The sequence below is a fragment of the Lipophrys pholis genome (assembly GCF_963383615.2).
Source record: "Lipophrys pholis genome assembly, chromosome: 7".
Classification (NCBI taxonomy): Eukaryota; Metazoa; Chordata; class Actinopteri; order Blenniiformes; family Blenniidae; genus Lipophrys; species Lipophrys pholis.
In genome coordinates this window covers 19,434,405-19,462,209 of record NC_137638.1, presented here as the reverse complement: position 1 = coordinate 19,462,209, position 27,805 = coordinate 19,434,405, and the positions used below count along the sequence as shown (strand labels likewise).

At 40.5% G+C, this 27,805-nt stretch overlaps 1 protein-coding gene across 1 annotated transcript; it reads right to left on the bottom strand.

Annotated features, from left to right (window-relative positions):
• Positions 1–4,852: 4,852 nt before the first annotated feature.
• On the bottom strand, positions 4,853–27,169 carry sv2ca (synaptic vesicle glycoprotein 2Ca; the record flags this gene model as incomplete). Its single annotated transcript, XM_080466700.1, has 12 exons — positions 4,853–5,036; positions 5,401–5,560; positions 5,687–5,893; positions 6,010–6,143; positions 6,289–6,453; positions 6,668–6,756; positions 6,855–6,965; positions 7,797–7,886; positions 8,380–8,513; positions 13,996–14,147; positions 16,065–16,245; positions 26,572–27,169. 12 exons carry the CDS (start codon positions 27,167–27,169, stop codon positions 4,853–4,855), a joined length of 2,205 nt encoding a protein of 734 aa, XP_080322826.1.
• Between the last annotated feature and the right edge of the window lie 636 nt (positions 27,170–27,805).

Here is a 27,805-nt window from a genome sequence, read left to right as displayed (position 1 = left end):
GCGGGATTTAGCTTTACCTGCTGGCCATGAGGCGTATGACTGGGAGTGTGAATGCTGAAGCTGAATAACTTTGAAAGCTGAAATTCGCCTCTGGAAAACGTTGTGTGCCTGTCACTTCTTCTTCTTTTGCTTGCCTCTCAATTGCCGTATCGTTTTTCATCTTCTTTCATTTTCCTCCACGAAGTGCCTCTCCCATCCGCTTTCGGTTAAAGACATCAACTTCACATCATAGGGCGGTGGGAAATAACATAGAGCGATAGAACCAGCAGGTGGCGGTAATGCAACATTCACTGATGCAAACTGCTGTTAAACCCAAAAGAAGAACAAGAAAGTTTCAGTTAACAATAATAATAATACAAATAATAATCATAATTAGAAGAAGAAGAAGAAGAAGAAGAAGAAGAAGAAGAAGAAAAGAAAAGAGTTGGATGGGGCTTGATTTAGCGCAACCTGCTGGCCAAAAGGCGCATAACGCTGGAATAGTCAATAGTAAAGAGTAGAACATCATTAGCTATATTGAATTTACTGAAAAGAAACTATGTAGGATTGTTAATCTCTATATAGGGACGTTTCATATCAACTAAATTCCAGTATTCAAGTTGTTTCTTGATTACTTTAAGTTTCCTAATGAAAAATGTATAACAATGATGGATGTCTGTGCAGAAGTATGCAACAAAAAAGCATTCAGTAATACAATTGTCAATGTACACAAAATATCACAATTAAATCTGCCCCAATGTGTGTGCGTGTGTGTGTGTGTGTGTGTGTGTGTGTGTGTGTGTGTGTGTGTGTGTGTGTGTGTGTGTGTGTGTGTGTGTGTGTGTGTGTGTGTGTGTGCTCCCGTGTGCGTGCATTGTCTCTCTCATGTGTGGATATTACAGTATATTATTGTCACTTTGTTCATGTAATAAGTTCACAACTTTGTTTCTAGAAATATTCAAATTCTTAAAGTGGTAGACCTGCACTCTAACAAAACCCAGACATATGTTAGATGTTACTTAATTAATTAATTTATGTTTTTATTATTTTGCGAATCTTGGAGAGAAACAGAATTCAGGCAAAGGACGTTATAAAAATAGTCTTTGAATTTAAATATAGTCTCTGTGTGTTGAGTTGACATTAATCCTGTGGGTTTCCTTGAATAAATGTCTATGTATGTATGTCTATGTATGTATATATATATATATATATATATATATATATATATATATATATATATATATATATATATATATATATATATATATATATATATATATATATATATGAAAATCCTATACGAAATCCTACATACGTTTTGTTTTAAGTAAGGTTCTATGATGATGTAGTGGTTTATTCCAGCCACTAGGTGGCAGAATTACTTCGATATTACATCAGAAAACCATAAAGGGGCACAGCTGTACTGTGAAGGTTTCCCAGCTGACAGAGTTGCTTCATTTGTAAAGGTAGACTCAGCGTTTGATTGTTGAATAAACCACAAACACACTACTAATGCCTTTAAAGTGACCATAAGTATAAATCAACACCTCTCTGTCAACATTAATCAACTTTCTCCTTTCCTAAGAAAGTATGTTTGCTTGTACTCAAAACTGTCACCTTATCTGAATGGGAAAGTTACATTATGTCACATGAAAAAAAAAAAGCTTAGAAAAGCATGTTGCCTTGTTGAATAAAAAGCACAACATTATTTGCTAGAGAACATAAGTTTTATTATATATGTTCAATAGCAGCACAGTCTGCAATCCCTGCTTTTTTCATTTTCTAACATTGTTCACAGGGCATCATTTGGCAAATATTTTTTCACATATTTTCACACATATGGAACTCTGAATAACCAGTCATCCTCTTAACTGGTAAGCCCTGCACAATGATTTTCACGTTTTTGTCCACACACAGTACATTTGACGACCTTCATAAAACAGGTGAACTGAACTTACGAGAGTGATACATTCACATTTTCTCCCCCAACAAAAATATCTTAATATTGCCATCGTTTTCTGCCAGAAGAATTTACCGAGGGAACACAAAGTTGAGCACAAAAGAACAAAGGTTTTCTTACATACATGCAAATTTATGCACGCACACACACACACACACACACACACACACACACACACACACACAAACATAATTGTCACGCACGCACAGAGTAGCAGGTGAAAGCCAAGGACACACAGAGATGTACAATAGAGATACAGTAGATGAACAAAGCAGGAGACGAGTGAGTCAATTAAGGAGCTTATACACATTTAACCCAATATCTGCATTAATATGTACAGAATATTTACATTCATCCATTCACACACACACACACACACACACACACACACACACACACACACACACACACACACACACACACACACACACACACACACACACACACACACACAAAATAGTCTGCTTTTGCTTTTATTTCTCTGTCTTGAACACGCACACACACACATTTAAGCCATAAGATAAATAGCTGAAATGCACCATTAATGTTATTTTTCCCTTACACAACACGTCAGATAGATCCTCTAGTTTAGATTTTCCAAAAAGCTGAGCACTCCTTACATTTTTGCTACTAACAGCTGCCAGTAGCGCTTGGGCAAATATCGCCACTTTTTTAAATTGTAGTTATATCTTTATATTGACCTCTTTTCTCAAAAATATTCAAATCATATGGTCAAAAATATCTGTTGCACAAGAGCAGCATGTTTCAAAGTTGTATTTGTGTTACAAAATCTGGGAAATGCTTAGTTTGGATAGGGATGGATGCACACAAACGGTACTGATTTGTTTTGTTATCTTTTCAGTGAGTGATCCAGCTGCGGCAAACTGCTGCAACCACATATTTTGCAGGAATAAGGGAAGTGCATGAGAACAAAGCCACAGAACTTATCAGTTACTAATAGACCTGAAAACCTGAAAAACGTCTAAAACAAGAAAGAAAAAAGAAATCAAAAAATATGTGCTCCCCCTTCTATTTATAATCTTATTTTATTCACCCTAAATGTCTCCGTTTTGAAACACACAATGTATATGTACTGTTCAGGTTTGTCACATATTCACAGGATCATGGCATGGAGGAAACTGTGTTTGTTTTTGGAGTTGCTCCAATACATCATATGAAACAAATCTAATTTGAGCTGAGGTAATTAGAAATCTTTCAAAAAACATCTTAGTTTCCTTAGGAGACACCTTCACCAATGATGGTCCCAATCAGCCCTCATGAAGAGATGGCTTTTATCCACATCATTACTTTCAGTCATGCATGAAAACCTACACAACCGTCCGTAATGTGAGGCTTTTCATTTGCGCTCTAATAGAAGTTTTTCGGAAGAGGAAGATGGTAACTCACGAAAGTTAATATTATATCCAAGCAATCAAATCAAAGGACAAAAAATTAGTTTTAACCAGAAAATAATTCATAAGCTGTTGGCCACATGTTTCACATTTGTGGAGAAAAACTGATGCTGTTTCATCAATTCAATCCCTGTTTAGTTTCAGCCTGTTCCTTCTAACCTTTGGACAGCACATGACTATGGGCAGACTGCTCCAGTCGAGGAGAGGCACATTGAAAAAGGCCATTCAGTATTTTTGAAAGGAAGCAGCACGACATGTTACTGCCACAAGCAGGAGCAGACACAAAACAAACTCATAAGAAATGCCCATTTCAGAGCTGTGGTACCATAACGCAACGCTGAAGAAGATGAGAATGATACAAATGGGAGGGAAATAACAATCAAACACTTCTACAGTTACATGGCAGAAAATAAAAGTGCAATTCTCAGATCCAACATAACGTACAAGTATTGGTGCAAGAAAATATAGCTTTTCTGTATGGCCTTTTAGATTCTTGATTGTGTAGGTAATGCAAAGGGCTTGGTCTCTGGTCCACTTTAAAGGTACAGCATGTCAGATTTACTTAATGCCTTTACACACTAGGTGGCAGCAGTGAGTCACTATTCCACTGAGAACTCCGGTCATGTTTCCCTTTCATTTTAATATTCAAATCTGTTGCAGCTTCTTATATTATTGAACTGAAGGCAGGAACAGAGACTTACTGCACCATCGTCTGGTACAATTACAAGCCAGAGTGATTGCTGGTTGGCTCATGAACTAAAATATATTTATCTACAATATTCTGGGAAATATTTTCAGATAGTTTTTTTTAAAGTCTTTTAGAGTAAAACTATTACACGTTGTATCTTTCAAAAAGGGGAAAGATGTCTAAGTACATGTTTCTTAACATTATGTAGGAATAAGGGTTAGGTAAATAGAGCCATGTATTTACACGTGAAGTGTATACATTGGGTTTTTTTCTGTATTTGTCAAAGATGACTTTCTGCACACATGTCCTGTGCACTTCATGTGAGTCCTGTGGGCACGCCAGCTGTCATACAGCTGTGTCAAGAGTCCGCTCTGTCTGATCATCTATTCCCTGCGCTGTCACACAGCAGGCTGGGTGTGCTCATTACGGCTTGTTTGTCACTTTTCTCCCCATCTGGCTTTTTAAACAAGATTGTATTAATATTAAAAGCCACATCGGGGTATGGCTGCTGCTGCTGGAAGGTGCAACCCGTCAAGAAACCAAAACAAAAACTCAGCACGAACACCCGAGCAAATTCTGATCGCATAAATGCCTCACAAGGATCCGATTTGTATGGTCAAAGTCAAATACACAGGGTGTTCAAGGGTGGTCTGCTACCTTGCTTTAACTACGGTCTATTAGTGAAATGTGATTAATAGTATTAAGATGGGCATGAACCAAGCCACTTGCACTCCTGACTCTAAATGCTTGCAGGGCGTCCTTCAGGACTCACCCATTCTAGATTCTACCCCAGGAGAGAACACTACACCGGTGTTACATGAGGACGTTCGCCCGGGTGTCAGGTAACCGCAGTCCAACCAGGCCTCCTCCAACGAGCACAGACGAGGCCATGAGGATAGGGATGGCCTTGGTGATGCCCACAAGGGAGCCAAAGATCAGGTTCCCCAGAACTGCAGCCAGTTTGCACAGAGCATTGCAGAACCCGAAGCCTGTTCCCCTGAGGAGAGAAACATAAAAGAAAGAAGATTAGGATAGTTGAGAAGAGAGAAAGTGAGAGTGGTGTGACTTATGATCTAATAAAATGTGAGTTTTTCCACTTTTATTTTTTCAACTGAACGTCATTTCATTTGTGTTTCCATTTCTTGTCTCCTCTCTGCTCTCTCTCTTTCTTTGCACTATCTCTGGTATTATTTTATTGTCTTCCTTTACTGTTCCTCTAACCCAAACTAGTCCAGACAACCTGTTGATCTAACCTTGGCACCTACTGGAGTCTTCTTGGCCTAATGTATCTAGGGGTGACAGGGTGGCTGAGTTTAAATGGAGCTACAAGAATAAAACTGATAGAATTGATGCGCTCTCACCTCCTGACTGTGGGGAAGGACTCCGTGGTGACCACATCCAGGGAGTTCCAGGCGGAGATGCTCAGGCCATTGTAAAGGCACAACATGAAAATCATCATGGACTCGCTGGTGCCAAACCACAAGAAGAAGCAGCTGATGCCTGACAGGACCATGGAGCCGCCTGAAGCAAATACAAACACGAAAAGACAAACTAAACTAAACAAACATATGACACTCTTTTACCCAATCATCAGGTCAACATCCCCAAAAACAAACATCAATCACTCCTAAAATCCCACATCCCTACCAAGCATGGACAGACGCCCAATTTTATCCATGAGGAGGGCCGACACTATGTTCCCAGGAAGAACAGCCAGCGTCCCCAAGAAGTTGATGAAGTAAACCCAGTAAGCGCTGTAATCATCGTCAAAGGTCATCTGACATCCCTTCTTGTTGTGGGTAAAAGTGCTGTTGACCACCTCCGTACCATCCACCAACTTGGAGTCATCAATATCTGTCCGAGCGCAAAAGAAAACAGGTTGAAAGGTAAATAACATGTATATATTATTAATTAACGTCACAGCTGAAAATATTTCATTTTGGATACAGTCTTAAATCTTAACATCTCACCTGTGTTGAAGAAAAAAGTATCAATGAAAGTACAGTTTCGGAACAAGGAGCCGACCGACGTCACATCGTCAAAGTAGCAGTTCCGAAAGGTCGAGTCAACGAAGGTGACGGACTTCAGCTTCATATTGATAAATCTGAAGAAGTGCAGCCATGTTAGGTTTGACCACAATTCTCTAATCATTTGCGTAGCATAGCTGTGTTCTTATTGAAATGAAGGCACTGGATGATTAACATTTTGGACTGAGAAATCAATCATGTAATTAAGGTGACTCTTCTCACTGGTCATTAATGAAGAGGCCGTTTTTGTGTATCTGGTTCTCCAGGGTGAAGTTGAAGGTGAAACCTTCAATGCGTTCGTTGGTGTGGATTTTCACTTTTGAGGCGTACTCGTCTGCCTGGAGGTGTTTGATGACATCAGGGAACCAGACGGACAGGCCGTAATACCTGCAATCATAATCAGACGGAAAAACCAGGAATCATTTGTTATAATAAAATAGATACTGGACTCGCTGAGAAATCAACAGAACAGAGTCGATCCCACAGAATTTCAATGATTGCCAAGTAACTTCTGCACAGCAAAGAGTAGCGTTATCACAACCACAAGCTGTCAGCCAACTCGAGATTTGTTGTGCTGCAAAAGCATCTGAATTGTTCTCACCCGAATGACAGTGTAAACCACACTATGGCCAGACGCGTCATGTTTTCTTGCATGGGATAGTTGAAGCACTTCATCAAATTCACATAAATCTAAATAGAGACAAAAAGTCGTCATTGTGGACATATTGATCTTGTGTGGTCGACAGGAAATGATTTCAGAAAATTACAAATATGTCAATGATATCTACCCCATGTATTTCAGCTTTCATCCTGAAGAAAGCCTTGGACACTGGATTTCCAGACTCTGACTCCATTTCGACCAACTCATCCAGCTGTTTGGGGATTTTGATCCTGTTTACCTGAAAAATGAATGAGGAGAAACAGTAAAACACCAACCGTTCACAACTACAACAGCAGTTGTATGTGATCTATTGGCAATAGAGTCAGTTTTAGAATATTTGATATATTTTTATCATGCTAATTTAGAATTCAAACAAACAAGATATGAAATAAGTACAGTCTTTCTTTGATTTGATGCAATTGCAGCTTGGTGTATTTGTGAGAAATAAAGAGGTGCAGGACCTTGTTAGGATCAGTTTAAAGGCCTATTGTCAGTACTGCTTTGTACGGGGTGTTTGTGGCTGGCAAAAATGATCAATGAATAATCATATTAGGAGTAAACATGTCTCATTTATCAAGTGTCATAGCTGATTGGGTAAGCGCCCTCTATTATTTATGTTGGGATTGGTCATAATGGTGGTCTCTTGAGAGTCTGAGAACCACTCATCTATATTTGGAACATTCCTTTCTGGATTTAAAGTTTTCTGTAGATTTTATCATGCAGTATTTATACGTATGTGTTTCCTTGAAATTGCATTTAGTTTTGTCTAGTTGAATTGCAATAAAAATCAAAGCCAAATCAAGAAGGGGAGTATAACTTATGTGTATTACAGCACTCGATCAATTCAAGGAACATGCGTTGACTAAGCGGCTTTCCCAAAGTGCACCTCGCGCAGCCAATAAGCCTGAATGACACAAAACAGCTTTCACAACCTTCATAATTCAGATATGATCCTGCATGGTGTAAGCATTAAAACCTGTCCCGGTGGTGGCAGAAAAATAAGCCTCTTTGCTTCCTCGTGCATCAGGAAACCCAGCCAGGAGAGCTCACAGCAGAAACAAACACTCACGGTGAAGACTTTCTCCGGCTGCCCACGCGCTCTCATGTTGGTGTCGTGGATCTGCTTGAGGATCATCCAGGCTTCGTCATGTTTCCCCACCTGACAGGCATGGACGTGAAGAACAGAGAGAGAGAGGAGATGAGATGATGCCGGTGTTGCTTACTCAGTCATAGCAACAGTTTCGGATCCACAATCATATTTGCTGTCCCTTTGATTTTCTTCCGAGATAGGATAAAGTGATGAATGAGTCAGGACACCAGTGACTCATTTCACTTCGAGGTGTAATTATCCTGCAGCACCAAACCCACTGTCACAGATCGCAAGCCTCCTATTTCCCAGATACACGATAAAAGGCCTCCTCCCGGTTTTGAATGACTCACACTGTTTCGGTCTGATGAAACAGAAATGTAGTGAGAAAGTACTCCAAAGTTGCCTGACACAAGCTCAATGCAAACCTGATGAGTATTAGCAACCAGGAACAATGACACAGCACAATGGCCAGGCACTCTTAACAACAGGAGTGATGCAGGAGGGCGAGAGAAGACACGTCTGAGTGTAAACGTTTGTTGAAAATCCAGATAGATGCGCTTACCTCGAGATAAAATCTGGGACTTTCAGGCATGAAGGTAAGAGCCACCACAGCGCACACGCAGGGCAGGGCACAGACCACCACAAACACCCTCCAACTGTGAAACTGGTACGCTGAGCCCATACTGAAGCTCCAACCTGGGGACAGTCACTGGTAATTATCACATTGCAAATACAAACCATGAGAAAAGGATTCAGGTTGTAACAAACAGGAATAACCCCAAAAGAACTTTTGTGCATTTGGACTAAATTACTTGAACATTACCACATATGGGGTGATTAATATGCTAATTATAGCACTAGTTGGGTAATTAACCCATCATTCACAATGTGCCATACAGATGAATTACACATGAATACTTAGTGTACCATTTGATTGTCGCAGGTAGCTATTTAGTCTGTTTTCAAGTCACAGGAGGGCATTTTAAAAAGCAAATGATTTGCTGAAAGCTGATCTAAATACCATTATGCGGTGAAGATAACACTAAATTCAATCTTTATCAGAGGTGGGGCTTCCTGAACTGAAAGCCTGACTGTAAATGTTATGAGTGAGTCTCATATTGCAAAACACAAAGGAGCTGCAAATAAAAGATGGCATTTAAATGGAAGTGCTTGACGGCCGGGGCAGAGTGATGTGTGAGCTCAGAGATGAATGGCTCTGCAGGGGGAATAGAGAGAGGTGCACTAGGACGGGTTAATTGAATGTGTAGGAATAGAATTGAGTGTTTTCTGCTAAGTTAAATCTTGTTGCACCTGATCTCAGCCCACAGGCAGTCTTTCAGACTCATTAATCATTGTAACTTGCGCGCAAGCGCACGCAAACACACACACACACACGCACACACCCACACTTACACACACACATACACTGAGGTAGAGTTGCACACACATTTAAAAAATTGAGCGTGTGGGTATGTGCACTGACAGAGGAAACAACACAAATTAATAACATGAATAACTATATGCAGATTACACTGACACCACATAATACTATGTCAGACTCCCACCCACATATACACACAAGTAATTACACAAACATACATACAAAATTAAACATCATGCATTTTCATTTTCCTTTGGTGGGGGATGCTATTTTTTAAGTACAGAATTATGGAGTAAATCATTCCAAGCAGAAAGACCTGCAGAGGAAAGATGAAAGCATCGCCTTTAGTGATAATCAGCACCATTAAAGTTATCGATTTTGCCTACCTTCTCTCCCTGGAGAACATATGGGACCTTACATCCCCATTAAATTAAGATGTTAACTAAAAGTTTGATATTTACAAGCGTGACGTTATTTGCTTGTTTTGCATTTTTCTGAAGTTATAGGAAGAATTTTGAGAAAACATGAATTTTTATGAGTAATCTAACGCACTATCCGGATGTGGTCCCCATTGTATAGTGTGCTGTAAAGGCATAAGTTTTGAGCTCTCAATGACTTCAGTTTTTCAGATCTTTTTGGCAAACTGTACAGAACGGTGCTGCCGTGTCAGTCGTGACCTCCCACGTCTCTCCACAGATCGTGCCTCATGGAGCTTCAGCTCCGAAGGGAATAGCACCATTATCCATCAACAGGCGTGGGAGGGGAGTCAAGGGGTGGGAAGGGGGTTAACACTAATGGTTATGCCAGAAAAAGGCTGCTTAGAATTAATCTCACAGCGCATTAAAATTCAGCTTTGATCGGCATGCATGTCAATTGAAACTAAAAGCAACCGATTTCAAAGGGTGTGAGTATCAGTAACAAGTCCCATGGATGTGTTCAAAAAGAGACTTGAGAGATGAAAATATCTCAAACAATCTGAAAATATCAACAAATGAAGGAATTGTCTATATTCATGTTTAAAAAAATCTTGACTGCATGAACCTGAAGTACGTATATGAAGGACATGTTACAATGTGCAGTTATCTCGATGTGTTATAATGCTTAAAGAAAATTCCAGTTTTTCCCCACCAGGGTATATCAAGCACAAAGTGAAATTTGGATATATTCAAAGCAGAAAGTGTTCCTTTGATAGAGATATTGTTTTAATAATAGTCACATGACTGCATGTAACAGTTATGTGCTTCTTATGAGAAAAATGACTTCGGGAATCAGTAATATATATCATTTCTGTAAATGAACAACAAATATCCAAAAAGATTCATCCAATTATAAAAGAAAACCTCTCAGGATATTTTTAAAAAGAGTTATTGAATGAAAATGTCTTTAAGTTGTTGTCCATTTGGATGAATTAAATGTATGTTTCTTACGATAAAAGAAAATGACCAGGAACAATCTATTAGGTTTTTTTTATTTTATCTTCGTCTTACTATATATTTCAGACCGAGTGTTGATTTCCATTCAGTCTTTCTGGAACAGGCTCTCCCACAACAACACGATGATGATGATGATGATGATGATGATGATGATGATGATGATGATGATGATGATGATGATGATGATGATGATGATGATGATGATGATGATCTCAAGACTGACAGTTCATTTCTGATTGTCTTAACTCAGCAAAGATGTTTCTACATTGTATGATATTTTTACATATATATTACTGTATTACATCCTGGTCACTCACTGGAGAACCAAATAGCAAACCCATAGAAACCCTTTTCAAAAAGTCCATAAAAATTCTGGATGAAAAGCCTTGCTCATATCATCACTGTAATATTCTTGAAAAATACAAAATGCTGAATTATGAAAATGTTCTAAATTTTAAAAACTGTTGCCTCGTCGACTAAGCACTTGAGAGGGGTCTGAGAGGGGTCTCAACACCCGGAGCCTTGTCCAGAGGAGATGTTGAGATCCCACACAGAAGAACAACATGTGGACAAACTGTGCTGTCCATGAGAGGAGGTCAGTTTTGGAACAGCCAGTCGACAGATATAAGAGAATACCCAACTTACATCGCTTTTAAAAAAAAACAGCCTAAACATTATCTTAATGTAACTCAGTCCTGCACTCATTTTACGTAACTTTAATTTGTATTGTTTTTATATTGTGTTTTATATTCCTTTATACATTGTATTGCTTGTGTGACCTGCCTCGGGACTAAAGATGTAAATGAGCAGTTTTGCTATAATCTGGCACAGTCACAATTTGTGACTGTTCATTAATGTACGCTGTCCCGATAAAATAAATAAATAAATAATTAAACTATATATATTACTATTACTTGTGTTCATTTTTCACTAAGGTTAAGTCTTTTCTTATAAATCACATTTTTATCCTAATTTTTAACTATCTCCTGCATTGTTCTTGGTCCTATCTGTTGTGTTTACTTGAAGGAATTTGAATTACCTTGTTGCTGAAATTTGCTACACGGATAAACTTCCATTATCTTGCCTCACATCTGATAATGATACACTATATGATTATTACAAATGTGTCTCTAATTAGTCCCACGATAGTGTCTTTTGTTGGACATTTGGAATAATAAACTGCAGATACCTGCTATATGTTTTCTCGATCGCTCTCTGACTTCCTGTGTGTGCATGTGTGTTTGATAGAGTGTGTTTCCGTCTGAAGTGACAGTAAGGAGAAGAAGATTAAGAGGGAAAAACTGTAGCAAAGAAAGAAAGTTATGAAGTCTATTCTACAGAAATGTAGATTGACTTCTTGTCCCACTGGATTCGTGTTTCACCCTGAAACACTAACTGACACTGGAAATCTCATTATAGGGATTATGTATATAATTGACTCAATCTCTGGATGAATAAGCCGCTGGATAGATAGATAGATAGATAGATAGATAGATAGATAGATAGATAGATAGATAGATAGATAGATAGATAGATAGATAGATAGATAGATAGATAGATAGATAGATAGATAGATAGATAGATAGATAGATAGATAGATAAATAGATAGATAGATAGATTGCTGGTGTGATAAAGATCTGTGTTGATCCGACCTCCTTCTGGGCTCCAGCTGTGAGTCTGGCAGGGGGCTTTGGGAGATACCAGGAGTCAGCAAGTGCAGCAAGTGGAGAAGATGAATGAGAGCTCTAAAGGTGTATTAAATAGTGGTGCTGTGGAAATTGCATCACAGACGGACATAAAAGTATCTCCGCACGATGATTTCAGCCCATACACAGTAGCGCTGTTGGTTGCAGGTACTGCAGCACTTTGGGGGAAACCAAATCCGTTGGTGAGTCTTGGAGTGTGTATGCAAGGCACATACTGTAGTTCCCCCTCAAAGAGAGAGCGAGGGGGAGAGAGAGAGAGAGAGAGAGAGAGAGAGAGAGAGAGAGAGGGAGGGAGAGCGAGTGGGAGAGAGAAAGAGAACAGCGGAGTGGTACTGAGTGTCAAACAGAATGAGGCCACAAACCTCCCTTTTGATACGATATCAACAGATCCGACAGTAGAGTCTCTTAATACAGACTTGTCCTGGTTTTAACGGGTTTTGTGAGCGTCTCACCAACGGCCTTCTGTGTGTCTGTGTGAACAAATCTTCCAAAGCAGTGCAAGCAATCGTGCAAGTAATCACTCAAATGCATGCAAGAAAGCCGGAAAGTCCTTTATCGGAAACTCCAATTAGGGCCTATTACTGTGTGTGTGTGCGTGCGTGCGTGCGTGCGTGCGTGCGTGCGTGCGTGCGTGCGTGCGTGCGTGCGTGCGTGCGTGCGTGCGTGGGTGTGTTTTCTTTTTCCCTGAAATGACCTCCTCCAGTGTCAAATGTTATTACTTTCAATATTCCTTGAAGAAGACCTGTATGTGTCTGCTGCAGTAGTAAAATATGCTCAATGCAACATGCATTGCACTCTCTCTCTCTCTCTCTCTCTCTCTCTCTCTCTCTCTCTCTCTCTCTCTCTCTCTCTCTCTCTCTCTCTCTCTCTCTCTCTGCCCCCCACCACCACCACCACCACCACCACACACACACACACACACACACACACACTCACTGACGTCACAGGTTGGCTAAAACATGGCCCGGCCATAAATCACCTCTAGATGTAGCTTTGTCCTATTAGAGCAAGGAGAAAAACCTAATTATGCTTGATCAAGAAGAACACTCTGCAGAGACAGAGTGAGAGAGAGAGAGAAGAGAGGAGCAAGGTAATAAAAGAAGGGACAGAGTTAGACTGAGAGATGAGAAGAGTACAAAACAGTATGAGAGGAGGCAGTAAAAGAGAGGGACAGCAGGTTCAAACGGTGAGGAAGAAATAAAGAGGATGCATGAAGAGGAAAGAAAGAAACCTTTCTTCTTTTTTTTTTTACACGACAAGTGCCGATCATATCAAACACAGCACTGTCATAAATCACATCTGTCTCTTCTCCTGTATACTCACTCACCCATTCCAGGCGGTGCAGTATCCATACATACGGTAATACGGTAATCTCTTAACCTCTACCTCTCCCGACCTGCAGCCACTCAGAGCCATTAAGTGATTGGTTGAAATGGGGGTGGGTGGGGGGGGTGACCACTGGGGAAACCTCACAGGCTTGTTACTGTAGCATGAAGCCACTTTGCCAAGCATCGCATCTAAAACTAATCCTGTTAAAGTTTTTACGAGAAAAAGACATTCAATCTGACACGTGACTGTTCTTTCATTATTCACTACAATGTGGCTGCAGTCTCCAGCCTCTTCTCAATATAGTTGCACAATGATTTTATAAACTCACCATAATGTGGTATGATGGCCCAGGCCATAGCAGATGCATAGATCTCCCCAATCATCCAGAACATGCAGAGCCAGCTCAGGTGCTCGCCTCGTTTCTCCCTGGACAGCACCTCCGCAAAGAAGGAGAAAACAATGGGCACGGCACCTCCTATCCTGCAAAAACCAGAGAATGAGAGGGTTAGAAGGGTGATGAAACCAAAACTAGGACAAGCAGTAGTAACAAATTAAACTTGCATTTCTGTCAGTAAAATTTGGGGGGTATTTGTACTTTTTTTTTAAACCCCTTAAAAAATAACCGGAGTACCCAGAGGAAAACTCAAGCCCACCCAGGGAGAACGTTGAAACTCCTCACAAAAAGGACCCAGCTATTATTTGGGCTTGTGATGTTCTTGCTATGAGGCAATAGTGCGAACCACTACTGCTCCACAGTGAGGCCCAGAGATGACATACTTTAACATACTTTATTATGCCTGACATTCATTCCATAGTGAATGATGCAAAAATAACTTACAAATCACTGCAATTAATTAACAAGAAACTAAACAACCACTTTTTTCAAGTCTTAACAGAAAAATGACTAAATATATATATATATATATATATATATAGGATAATGGAAAATTATGTTCTGAATAATGTTTTAGAAAATGCAGCGTCAACAACTTACTCGTGTTGAGTGACAAAGAATTCTGTGCCATTCAATTTAAATACATGAATAATTGTCTCATGAAAAACTATGGAAACTGAACAGCTGAATGAATGAAACACTCCAGATACCCTGGACAGTTTCTAAGCCAAAGAGGATGGTTGGTCACTCTACATTATAGGGCAGTAGAAAGAAATTGTCCTCTGAGGGGTTCTTGGAAGACAGAAAAAGAATTGTGGAAGGTACCAAGTACAGACACTCACCCGATAAACAGCAAAATGATGACATTTTTCTCATACCAAAGTAAGTAAGTAAGTAAGTATTAAATTTTGCCACTGTTATCATCCTGAGTGGCTGCAGCATACAACCGGAATTGAAATTAATAATCAAACATTTTGATCTAGATTTTTGTAGCCAGCACTAATTTAATAGTGAAAATAATTGTTTGATATCAACATTCATTTAAAAAGACTATATTTCTATAAATATAGACTTTACATGTAAGTCCATTTGGAAGAATGTCTGCTGTTGACAGTGCCGGAAATGCAATCAAGAAGTAATTAATACCTTAAGCAATGTAACAGTAGTTTAACTTGATTACTAATCGCCAGCGCTTTCTCCTCTGTTATTGCCTCCTCTTAAAGTAACACAAGCTTGAAACACCCATTTCTGTAAAGCCTTTTTCCATTGAAAACAAAATAACTTTGCAAATTATAGTTAGTTTTTTGCAGACATGCACAAAAAGAACAAACACAATGAACAAAAATATGCACAGTTCAGCACATTTAACTGCAGACATGATACATAAAAACCCTGAGTGCCAGCTAGAGGTGATTCAGCGACACTGATCATATTGGCAGTTTGGACAGCCTTTTCAATTACTCTGAAGGTCTCTGGAGAGAACGATGCAGATGCAATTACTGAATTAGCTCTTAAAGGAACAGTTATGCTTCCAGTGAAAAGACCCTAATAAATCACGGGCCGCACCATTATGTGAATGTCATAAGAGGAGGGAAACTCTTTCTGCCTTTCATTTTACTTAGTCTGAAACACTCCCGGGGTTTTAAATCCTGCTGGGAATGCGAGAACACACAGAGCATGCGACAGGCCATTGAGTGCATTGTCTTACTGTAGATGCTTGGAGTTTGCTTTAGAAATATAATCATAACACGCAATGCTTCTGAAGAAAAGTAAGAGGGCAAAGCTTTAAATAGTTAATTAAGAATATTTCTTTCATCTTTTCTCAAAAACGTGGATGGATTTCGTCTCACACGGATTAAGTTTTCCTCTCAGATGTACAAAGATTTCCGACAACAGTCTGACTCTCCTGCTGCAAATGGACGCAGGTCTTTGAGGTGGGATTGTAATTTACTTGACCAAATGCCTCGTCTGCTTTGGATTAACCGCCACTAAATCAGACTTACCCAAAGCCCGCGGCGAGACGGCAGAGTAAGAAGAAGCCGTATCCCTGGACAAACGATGACAGGAAGGCAAAAAAGCCATTTGTGGACATGCAAATGAGGAGGCATTGTCTGCGGCCCACTTTATCAGACATTCCTCCCCAGAAGAACGCTCCGAACATCATCCCAAGGTAAACAACGCTGCCTGGAAGGAGATAGAGAATGGGCCTGGTTTGTATTTGCGTTTATAGACAACGGAGTGCCTCACATTTCATCACATCTGGAACTAGTGCATTTTAGCAATGAGGGCATTCCCAACAAGTCCCAACAAAACATGCTTGACCAGCTTTGGTGTGGATACAATGAACTTCTAAGCATACAATTGTTTCTGGAAATCATGCAGCATGCACATCAAAACAAGTGTTGTCGAAAATGTCCTGAGCAGCTGTCTTTTTTTTTTTTTTTTTTCAAAAGTTACAGTTTGTCAATAAACAAAATCTTCCACAATGCGTCCATCTCATTTCTAATTTAAACATCTCTCCAGTAAGATGGCAGTGATGTGCAGTGATTTGTCTTCAGATTATATCTAATATAAGGAAATGTTCCTTTGTGTCTTTGAGTTACCATAAGCTGAAAATAAATACACCAAATATACAGTCATACAGGGTTTTTTTTTATATTCTTCAGTAAATACCAACACGTTTCAATTGATTGACAAGGAGACACAAACTATAATATAGCACTATGAACTCATTTTTGTTCAGGCATGAATTAGAGTCCAGTTTTGTCAAGGAAGCCTACAAAGAAAAGGCAAAATAATTTTTACTGTCATTTGATTTACAGGCTTTGGTCTCAGGTGGGCATATAGGCAAAAAAAAAAATCTTTTTTTTTGTGACATTTTAGTTAATTTCTTCCTTGTCAATTTTACACATTACAGAGTAATCCAGCAGGCTGATTTTGCAAGACTCAACATCGGCAGTATGGTGAAGTGGTTAGCGCTCTCGCCTCACAGCATTTTCTGATGAGCATTTTCCATCCAGATCTGGGTTTTCTTGCATTCCAAAAATAATTGCTAGAGGATAAACAGTTATTCTGAATTGCCAGTGAGTGTGTGTAGACTTGCGACCTGTGCAGGATGTCCTGTGGAGCTGCAGATAGTCAGTTGGGATTAATTCCAGGTGCCTGTGACCTAGAACTGGATGAATAGATGGATGGATTCATAGATATGCAACTGCCTGAAATGACAGATTCCATTCATTTCCTGTTACAACTATATCCTGTTTAGGATCACAGAGCACTGGAACAATCCCAGCTGACTATAGGGAGGGCACTTTCCCACATAAGAGCCATTTAGCATTAACAATTAGCCTCACAGTCGTGTTTTTACACTGGGGGAGAAAAATGAGGTAACTACAGAAAACCAATGCTTGCACAGTGGCGAAAATGCAAAATACACACAGAAAGACCCAGCCTAGACTTAAATCCATATTTTTCTTACTATGAGGTAGGAGCACTAACCACTTGAAGGGAGTCAACCAGCACATCATGGGGCAATCAAAATATTCTGGAGGGTTTATGTCATTCAGCTTTTCACACAGTCTGTGGCGAAAGCTCCGATTTTGGTCCCCATGCATATTGCTTACATTCTCTTTACAGTAACATCTTATCAGAGCTCCAAACCTGTAATGTTCACAGACTATTCATGGGAATTCACTCTGACTCCCTCAGCAAATTACACATCCAGGGCAGCCATTTTGAATTATATTCGACTACTTAACACAATGATCCCAAGATTAGTGAAGAGACTAATATTTTTAAACATCTCAGCCTGATAAGTTAAAGTCAGCCAACACGAATCCTGAGTCATGCCAAGTGTTTTGGTGATCCTGTCCTTAAATGCTTCCTGCTGGCGACTAGTCAGGTCTCACATTAAAACTAGAAACCACATTAAAGTTGTGCCAGTTACTGCTGATTGTACAGAATACTACATTTATAGATCATGAGCTGCTTTAATAATAAGGAAACAAACACCGATGCTGACTGCTAATTGTCAGAGCAGCACTTCAAACCTAAGAGTAATTAAGACAGGAAGAGCATTAAACTTATTACGCTCTTTCACAATGAGGATCTTCCTGCATGCTTTTTATCATAAAATCTGCGTAAATGAATGTGCAATTTGCAGACTATACTCAAACCTAAATATGTTTCAACCAATAATCTATCAACTCTAATAACTTTAACAGCTGAAAATAAAGAAATCACATGTACTTTCTTAACAAAGAGAAACACCTAGGTTTCGCCAACTAGCTAATAAGCTATTAGTTTAAACAGACATCTGGCTACAGCCTTAATTATTATTACTTTTGTATAGCTTCCAAAGTTTGACTATTGGTACTTAAGTCACTGTGCCCCCCCCCCCCCCCCCCCCCCCCCCCCCAACCGTTAAACTTCTTTTCATCTGACTCAAGTACCACACTCACATTTCCTAGACTATATACTGAACCCATAAAGTCTAATTACTTTACAACAGGATGTATATTTTTTACAAATGAATGCTATTTTTTTTCCTGCTAAATTACAGCTCAGACTGAGGAGTCAGAACCTGAAAACCAATCGGAAACACTGCCCAGCGTTGATGAGTAAATACAGTGAGCGAAGGACGGAAAACAAGCTCTGATCAATGAGGAGACAAATGTGAACAGTAATGCAGGGTGACTTTACAAAAGATCCTTCTGTGCTCTTTTAATCTCTCTCGTCACAAATGGGATCAATGCACCAACGAAACAGCATTGATTTCCTTCACTGATCATCATGATTCTGCCCTGAGGAGAGAAGACTATTATTACTGCTTTAGTCTATATTGAATGTGGCTTTGAGTGCTGAGCAGCTTCCATGGATGGATTCTGTCTGTTGTAAGGGAGCAATGCAGCAGGGTTTTTCCTGCTTGTTTTTTCTATTCCAGGCTGAAAAAACGACATTGCTTGTCAGCAGATCAGTAGATAATAATGTTGGGATGTTTTCCTTCTATCAATACTAACATATATACTGTACATACATATGAACTGGATTGGGAGTGGCTATTTATATTGCTGCCGACACATAGAAACAAGAAAAACTCCATCAGGTGACTTTGTCCGTCCCATTACATTAATAACAGCAGGAAGCACATCCGCCCTGTAAAGTCAAAACTCAGATTGCTCCGCCTCTTCAGCTGTGAGCAGACATCTGTTTGACTCTCACACTACAAGGTCAAATCCCATCTATCTGTCACATTCGGCAGTCATATAGACACTCGTCTGAAGGTACCATCCATTCAGTGCTTAACTTAACAGAACCTTTCAGCCTATGTGCGCTTTACACAGCTTCATTAGGCACAAACCTGATGTATACTGTGCACAGATAAACACCCACTGGCTGTCGTGTTAAATGTGATGGATTCAAAGACCCAGTCATCTTTATTGTTTCATGCAGTTCAGATATGTTTTGGGGTTTGCAGACATTGGCGTTTATCACACAGATACCACTACTTTAAAGCCCCTGACGCGCAGGAGTAATAAACCTGGTAAATAATCGGTACATCTGTCACGGGATCGTCCATTATGTAATGAATTTATTGATGTTCTCTGTGACTCCAACAACACTGTGTTTCAGCATGATGTCGGTGGTGCCCTCACCAGAAAGAGACGACTGAGCTCACCGCAGTGTAATATCATTTAAAAATAGCACAGACATTCTCTAACATTACGTGCAATAGAATTAACCTGCCATGTCTGAAAATTTGTTCAGATCCGTCTCCTCATTGGTTTACCTGAATATACATTTTATATTCAGCATAACAAAAAGTGCAGAGAAATACAAGCAACAAAAATACAGTTTAAGCTAAAAAAAAAAAAAAAAAACATTTTAGTTCACGTAAAAGTTTCACATAATACAGACGAAAAGTCTGACATAAGTCTGTGAGCTCAAATATGACTGATTGTGATGATTGACTTTTTACCAGGCTTTCTTGAGAATTTCATGACAAACCACTCATAGCATTCAGATATGTTAAAGCTGTTTGATATCAATAGGAAATGAAAAAGTGGCCCTCCTGGACATTATTTATAACCCTTAAGGCACCTTTACATGCACAATTTGGTCTATGATCTTATGTTGTACAGTGAGAGTGGTTTACAGACAGCCGTTGTTATGTTGCTGTGAATGCATCAACTGTCACTGCTGCTACAAGCAACACCAACCAACAACCAATACAAAAGCAGCAGGAAATGACTTGATGAATTGACATCACATCTGCACAAAAAAAAAAATATTAGAGCTAAGATTCAAGCTGAGGACTCATACAGACCCTGAGTACCACCAGAAAATGACAATGTGTCAGGAGAATTTCAGGCAGGAGCAAAAGGTTTTGCCCCACGAGACTGTGTTGGGACGTCAAAATACATCTCCATGCATGGCAAATACTCAGCAAAATTCTTTTCACACAGTAAGAACGAGACAAATTCCCCACAGTTGTTTCTTTGAGACTGAAATATGAAACAAAGCACTGCCACAAGTGATAACACACAGACCCACAGTCCACAACAAATGCATAGATTAAATGATCATAACTGCATTTAATTGTTTTTAGTGCGGCTAAAATAGCCACTGGGGAGTTTCTTTTTTTAAAGGAAGACGGATTAGAAAAATTTAAATGTATTCTGTATCTAACACAAATGTAAGCAGTTGAAGATTGTGTTTAGCAGCAAAAGCAAGAAAAGGAGTTGACAAAAGAGAGAAGGGGATCATGAGGGGAGGAGAGTTCAGTAATTGCTGGACAGAGTCAGACAAAAAGAGTGAGGAGGGGAGTGTGGGGAAGGCCCTGGCGCCGTGCTTTTTGCCCTGTCACATACCGAGGAGCCCCTTGAGAGCCATGGAGGCGCTGAGCTGCATCACGACCTCTTTTCTGATTTTATGCTTTGATGCTCTTCGCTCTCACAGCTGAAAACTCTTTCAGCTTTGCGCAAAACACACCCATTCAGTTTTATTCATAATGATGATGCTGTCATACAAGCAGTGTGTCTGGTCCACACCATAACTAAACGGTGGCACCTTTTTCTGTTTTTAGAATTTGCCGTTGCTCTCAGTTGCTCTCCTTCTCGTCATCCCTGCTCAACTGCTTTGATGTTGTTTTTATCTGTCGCAGCAGTTAGTTGCTTTTTTTGTGCCTCCCTTCCCAACCAGTCCTTCACTTCTCTTCCTCTCAGCTTGCTTCTATTTCTTTTGGTTTCCAATTTCTTGGCTCACTTCCTATTTCCTTCCACCGTTTTTCCTCCTTCTCTTCCCTCTACAATCTCACAGGAGTCTCCCGGGTCTCCTCTGTTTCCCACTCTCAATTTACAATATTTGCTTTGGGTTCCTCTTTGCGCCGCTGTAACCAGCTCCTTTACGCTGAGCGGCATGTAATCAGATTTGTACTACATCGTGTCAGTTTGATCGGATTCATGCCTCCGTCTTCTGCCACCTCCGCAGAAAAAGAGATTGAGGCCTTTTGTCACGTTTAAGTCATATCAGTGGGGGCAGGAATTGAATGGGATCTATATGAAAGTAACCTATTGTAGGGGCTCAGGGTGCGTGGTTTGAAAATGACTCACTCAGCACCAGTAATGATCCAGCTATCATTAACATTAAAGCTGCGTTAATTCGCGTGAAATATAGTGATGCCGTCTGAAAGCCTGATAAGAGTAAATAGTCAGGCATGGCTTACTTGTGGCTGATCGTGCTGGTGGCAGCAGGTTTGGACCATAGAAATGCACAGACATGAAGTACCCCCACCCCCCAACCCCCTCCATCACCACACACACGCACATTCTCCCACACAGTGTGGAGAGAGCGGCACGATTCAAGTAGTGTAGTCTCTGCAGTGATGCCGCGTTCTTGCTGCAGTTTAGCTATGCTCAGCTGCCCCTGGACCAGGCAGCCCCACACAGCCTGCCAGCTGGCCTATACACTGACGGAGAAAAGGTAGAGAAACTATAGGAAACGAGAAGCGACAAAGAGAGAGAGAGAGAGAGAGAGAGAGAGAGAGAGAGAGAGAGAGAGAGAGAGAGGAGTAGTGAAGAGATGGGACATGAGAGGAGACAGAAAGTGAAGCTCGGAGACAGGGAGCCAAGACAAATATACAGTAAAATAGATCCAAGGACAACGAAGTGTGGATGAGTCATAAAAGAAAAAAGAAAGGTTAATGTATATTGTAAATGAGAAGAGAGGAGAAGAGAATCAGAGGGGGAGAACTGATGGTTTGGCTAGGAAAAGACGTTCAAAGAGAACAAATAAATAATGATAGGGTGACGTGTTCTTTTTGTCTGTTGTGTCTGAGATGATAGTGGAGCCTCTCCCTCACACTGTTGGAGTACTAAATACCACCAATCTCCACCTCTCTCCTCCCGTCCACCCACACCCCTCTCTCCCATTACCCCTCTCTGACTTGGTAATCTCTCTGCTTCAGAGCTGTCGCTCCTCCTCTGCCCCTCTGTTCATCAAACATATTGCCTTTCACTGTTCCTGTCTTCTTTCCTGCTTACTTCCCACATTGTCCACTCCTGTTTGAGGTATTTACCAGATGTCGGCACCCCCTCCTAACCCAACGCTTCATCCTTCATTCGGAAGTAATGTTGAAGATTCCGAGGAGATCAGGATACTGCTCGGACCAAATTGAATTCTGTAATTGAATCAGTATTTTGCTCATTCATCCTATTCAGACTCTATGTTTTTTTTCTTTCCAAACCGCATTATCACATTACATTCGACTCAGTCTGTGCAGCATGCCTCCTGTCTCTGCCTGATACCTGCGTAATGGAGGTGTGCAATACACATGTGATGGAGCCCAGCTCAGGTAAAACGAACCAAACACCAAAATGACGAGTGTCGAAACTACTGAAACTATTATCGAAATGTTTTCAGTGTCTCAAATGGAAAGAAATATATGCTTTTTCCCCCCTATTGTTTTGGATTATCTGTCTGTCATTTCCCTCTATTCAACGCAGGGTCCACGGTGGGTTCAGACTGGCCCCGGTAATATCTCAGTAATATCTGCATTTATATGTACAGAATATTTACATTCATTCACACACACACACACACACACACACACACACACACACACACACACACACACACACACACACACACACACACACACACACACACACACACACACACACCAGCAGAATATGTGAACTCCACACGGAACGGTTCCCCCAATTTTTTGTTTCTGTGTATAATGGTAGTATGAGGTTTTCTGTTTTACTCCCATTTTCAACTCCTTGCAGAAAGATTGTTGTTTATGAAAACAAACTCCTCTGAAACACATCTTTTAGGAGCTTCATGCTGGTGTGCACTTACAAAAGAACCAAGAGAAATTGAATCCTGGAGATCATCCTAAAATGCATTTTGATGTTCACAGTGAGTCTACATGGTGATACAGGACAAGAATTTCAGTTTATTACATGAGCTAATTTAATTGGAATGATTAATAATGGAACTATATCAGAGATCAAAACCCAAATAAATCGCAGTGAAAAGTCTGAGCAAAACATTTTTAGCTTGGTCTTTATAGAAAGATATTTTTGGCTGTTCCATTTTTTACATTCTATAATATATTGGTGTTCTTCAGGGACTGGTTAAACTCAAGATGTTGTCATTTTAAATACACTATAAATTCATCAGAAAATCTTGCAGTTATAAAGCTGTTTACAATAATTTGACAGTCACACAAAAGGAAGGTCATTGCTTTTTCTCATATCGTTTTGATGGAATTTTTAATTTCTCCAATCATAAGCCCTTATATAAAAAATATAAACAATATAGAAAATGATGTTGGAAAAATTGAGTTTGAGCAGAAAAGACTCACTTGAAATAGGGAACCACCTATGCAGTTTTTCCACAGATGTCTCTGCTTGTTTATTTCTGCATTAATTAAATTGGTAATCAATTGGCAATAAAATATAAACGCAACACTTGTGAAACATCAACTCAGTTGATTTTGTTGGCTACAATAGAGCAGATTTAATCTGGGAAACTCCAAACCAACAAGGTCGCAGCAATCATGTAGGCTATGCTCTGACATGCACACAAACAGCCACATACACACCAACCATGTTCACCTCAAGAGGGAGGAGCCCAGGGGCAATCAGTAGGAGAAAGAAGAGGAGGATGGGGGAGGATGCGAGGAGAAAAGAGAGGCACATAGAATGGAGGGTGAGAGGGATGGACAGGGGGTGAGGGATGGAGTCACGAACAAGGAGAAGTAGTGCGTAGAGCATGAACGCCTGCAGGAGTTTGCTTGGCTGGAGAGGGAGAAAAGAGTTTACATGGATACTTGGAAAGAGACAGAAAAATGAGGGTGCAGCATAGACAGCGTCATGCGAGGATCTAACGGGGTGAGAGGGGGCGACATCAAGCCGAATTTTTGTTGTTCTTGATTTAAATATAATATGCAAAAAAAAAAAAAAGTGTGCATAAAAGATTGCTAAATTTCTTTGGAGTGCAGTCAAATACTTTTCATGTGACGTAGTGTGGTCATTTCTAACTCGAAGGGGCACTCGGTAGAGCGCGGGCCTTCGCCAACGCCACATTTGTTTGCGGAACGGAGTTAGCATAGTTAGCATAGCATAGTAACGGCTATCATGCTCGTGGCTCATATCAGTGCTAACTAGGCAGGTCAGGTAGCTACATCACTGTGTGAAACACTGAGCAGTGAGTGTCTCCATGGCAACGGACGCTGATCTCATTTGAACTGCTCCATGAGGTGCCTCTCTCATCTGCTTTGTAAGGGAAATTCTTTCGATATTTTTTGGGATTCATTAGGCCATTAATGTCCCAAAGTCTAATCGATTGGTCCTTGGATGATGACAAATCATCCCTGAAAATGCAAACGCCATTCGGGTGAGTAGTTTTTGTGAAACTAAAATACATTCATAAATACATGGTAAAATACATACATACAACCCAATAAATAAATACACACAGATGAAAACATAACCCTCTCTGCCCAACTTTTGTTGGTGAAGATAACTGAACTCATTTACCCACTCAAAACCAATTTCTTTAAACTTTCCCTCACAGCCTCCACTTTGATAGAAGCCCTGGCGCATGCACACGTCAGATGTTGTCGTGTTGATGTATTGTCATGTCTCACAGTGGCAGTTAGTATCTACGGGCTGTGTGCTTGATTTAATGTCCTTTCCACTCTGGTACTGACACGGTGAGTCAGCCCCAGTACACAGAGCTCAGTGGTGATGGATTATACACCTGCAGCTACTGGGACTGCTGAGACTTCCACCTCAACCCGCAGAGCACACAGGGAATACCAGCTACACTCTTAATACCTGACATGGAGACCAGTGGGCCGAAACACCTCGTCCACGTATTAGATAGAGCGTGACATGTATGCTGCAAACATACTGAATAAATGCTTTTTTTTCCTCAAATCCAAAAATTTCTGAGAGAAGACGCAGGGCTGTATGTTATTTTGAAGTTCCATATACAGATGTGCGGTGTTGTATCAACAATTTACAACGAAATGAGAATATATTATGTAGAGCACAGCATGTTTCCATTCAGAACAGTACTAAATAGTTGCTAGTTCATTTTTGTGGTAGCATTTCTCCTGAGCCACATCCATCTTTTGAAGATAAATTTTATCAAATATATACTACTATATATACTATTATACTATATATATCAATTCTGCTGGAAAATGGAACCAAATTGACAGTAATTAGTTAAATAAGTATCCTGGGAGCAGGATTTCCTGTTCTGAGACACAAAACCAGTCAAACACCCACTGAACATCATCCCCACAAACCAGCTTAAAATCTGAATTTAAAATATGTCCATACAAAAACATGTATACTACTGAAAAAGTCAACTGCTGTTATCACTGGGTTATGTATTATTAATTTGAAAATAACATCACGGTTAATCAGGGTGCAAGCATCTTCCTCTAACAACTGTTCTTTTATGTTTTCTGAAAATCATGTTGTGTTCATGAACTATTAAACCAGCTCTACTAAAATGCCAGTCAAACTTAACGCACCAGAGAAAAGGAGATATGGTCCTAATGTGGCCACAATTTTGAAACTGAGATGGGCACTTCCAGTCGTCAGTTCCTAGACCTGCATTTATTTAATTTCTCCCTGTTCAACACACCTGAATTTGATGAATGTGCTTACATGATGCTCTACAGAAAGCCTGACAGCAAGCTACCGATTACAATCAGATGTTTTTCAGCAGGATAACACCTGATACATGCACAACAGTGGCTTTCCAGGACTGGGAGTGCCCACCTCTGCTCCAGAAGAACTACGTAGATCCTACATTTCCCACATAGCACTGTGTATCCACTCTGCTTGGTCAAACATGTCTTTCACACTTTATGGCATGCAGCAATAATCAGCTTAATGAATGCTTTATGATTGAATGGTATCTGCATCCTCAGTTGCCACCACAACTAGATATATTCAACAGTATATAAACACATGTAATGCTTACCTAGCCACCCCGAGCTGGAGTTGGGCACGCACATGTCAGTCTCTGCACTGGGCAGCACAAAACCCACGACGAACACCTCTACCCCGTCAGACATCAGTGCCAGCCCGAGGACCAGGAACAGCTGCCACTGGAACCTCCCATGGCCGCACTCCTGGATGATCAGCTCGTATTGCTGGGCCAGCTCTTCCTCATCAGCCTGTCTCTCCTGCTCCAGCTCATGACGGTCTCTTGTGGCATCCGACATCGGTTGTCCTAAAGCCACCTGACCCTCCTTATGCTTCTTGTCCCTGGCTGCAGGGATCCCCTGGTACTCGCCCTCATAGATCTCATCCTCATCGTCGTGGCCCTCTGTGGCATCACTGGAGCCCTCCTCATTGTCAGGGTATCCCTTTCCATCCTGATTCGGGGGGTTCCGATAGAAATCCTCGTCTTCATCCTCTTCATCCTGGAATCGGCTGTAGTTACGGTGAGCTGAGCACTCGTCTGTTGCTCGATCCACAGCCTTGTTGACCTTCTTTGCTGCGTGCCGCTTGGCCTCCTTGACCATGTCTGTGGCCCCCTTAACAAGTGAAGTCCTGTTATTGTAAGTGTCCTCCATTGTGGCTCCAACAGCAGGTCTTCACGGGGGTTGAGAGGATAGTTGGAGGTAGAAGAAAGAGGGAAGAGATGGAAGAGGGCTGATTGTCAATTGTTTGCGGATTGCAAAAATAGTGAGCACAGCGGGCCTCGAGATGCAGCAGGGAAGAAAACTCTTGAGTCTGCAGTCACCACAGGAGATAACTCGCAATGACCGTGGCAATCATTGACCAGCCTGAAAGACATGGGGGAAGGGGAAGGGAAAGAGAACAAGTGAAAGGAAAGACAAGGAAGACATGGGAGAAAAAAGAAAAAGTCAGAGAAAAGGAGACGTTCATCTAAAACTGCCCATATCTCATGTCTACATTCATAACTAACCTTGGCCAACAGTCGACACCACACTGACAGTACACACCCCCTTTAATCATTTGCTTCCCATTCTTCCAGGGTTTTTAATCATTTGGACTGATGCAAGGAAAAAGGCTTTTTTTTTTTTGCTCACAGTTTTTATTCAGAAATGAATATTTGATTTCCAAAGGCGCTCTCCTTGTTCTATTTTTCATGAGAGTGGTTGAGTTTTTAAAATTTCACCACAGAATCTGCTGGCTCATGATCAGTTCTGAGGAACAGAAGCTAATAGACAAGACTCTGTCCAAAA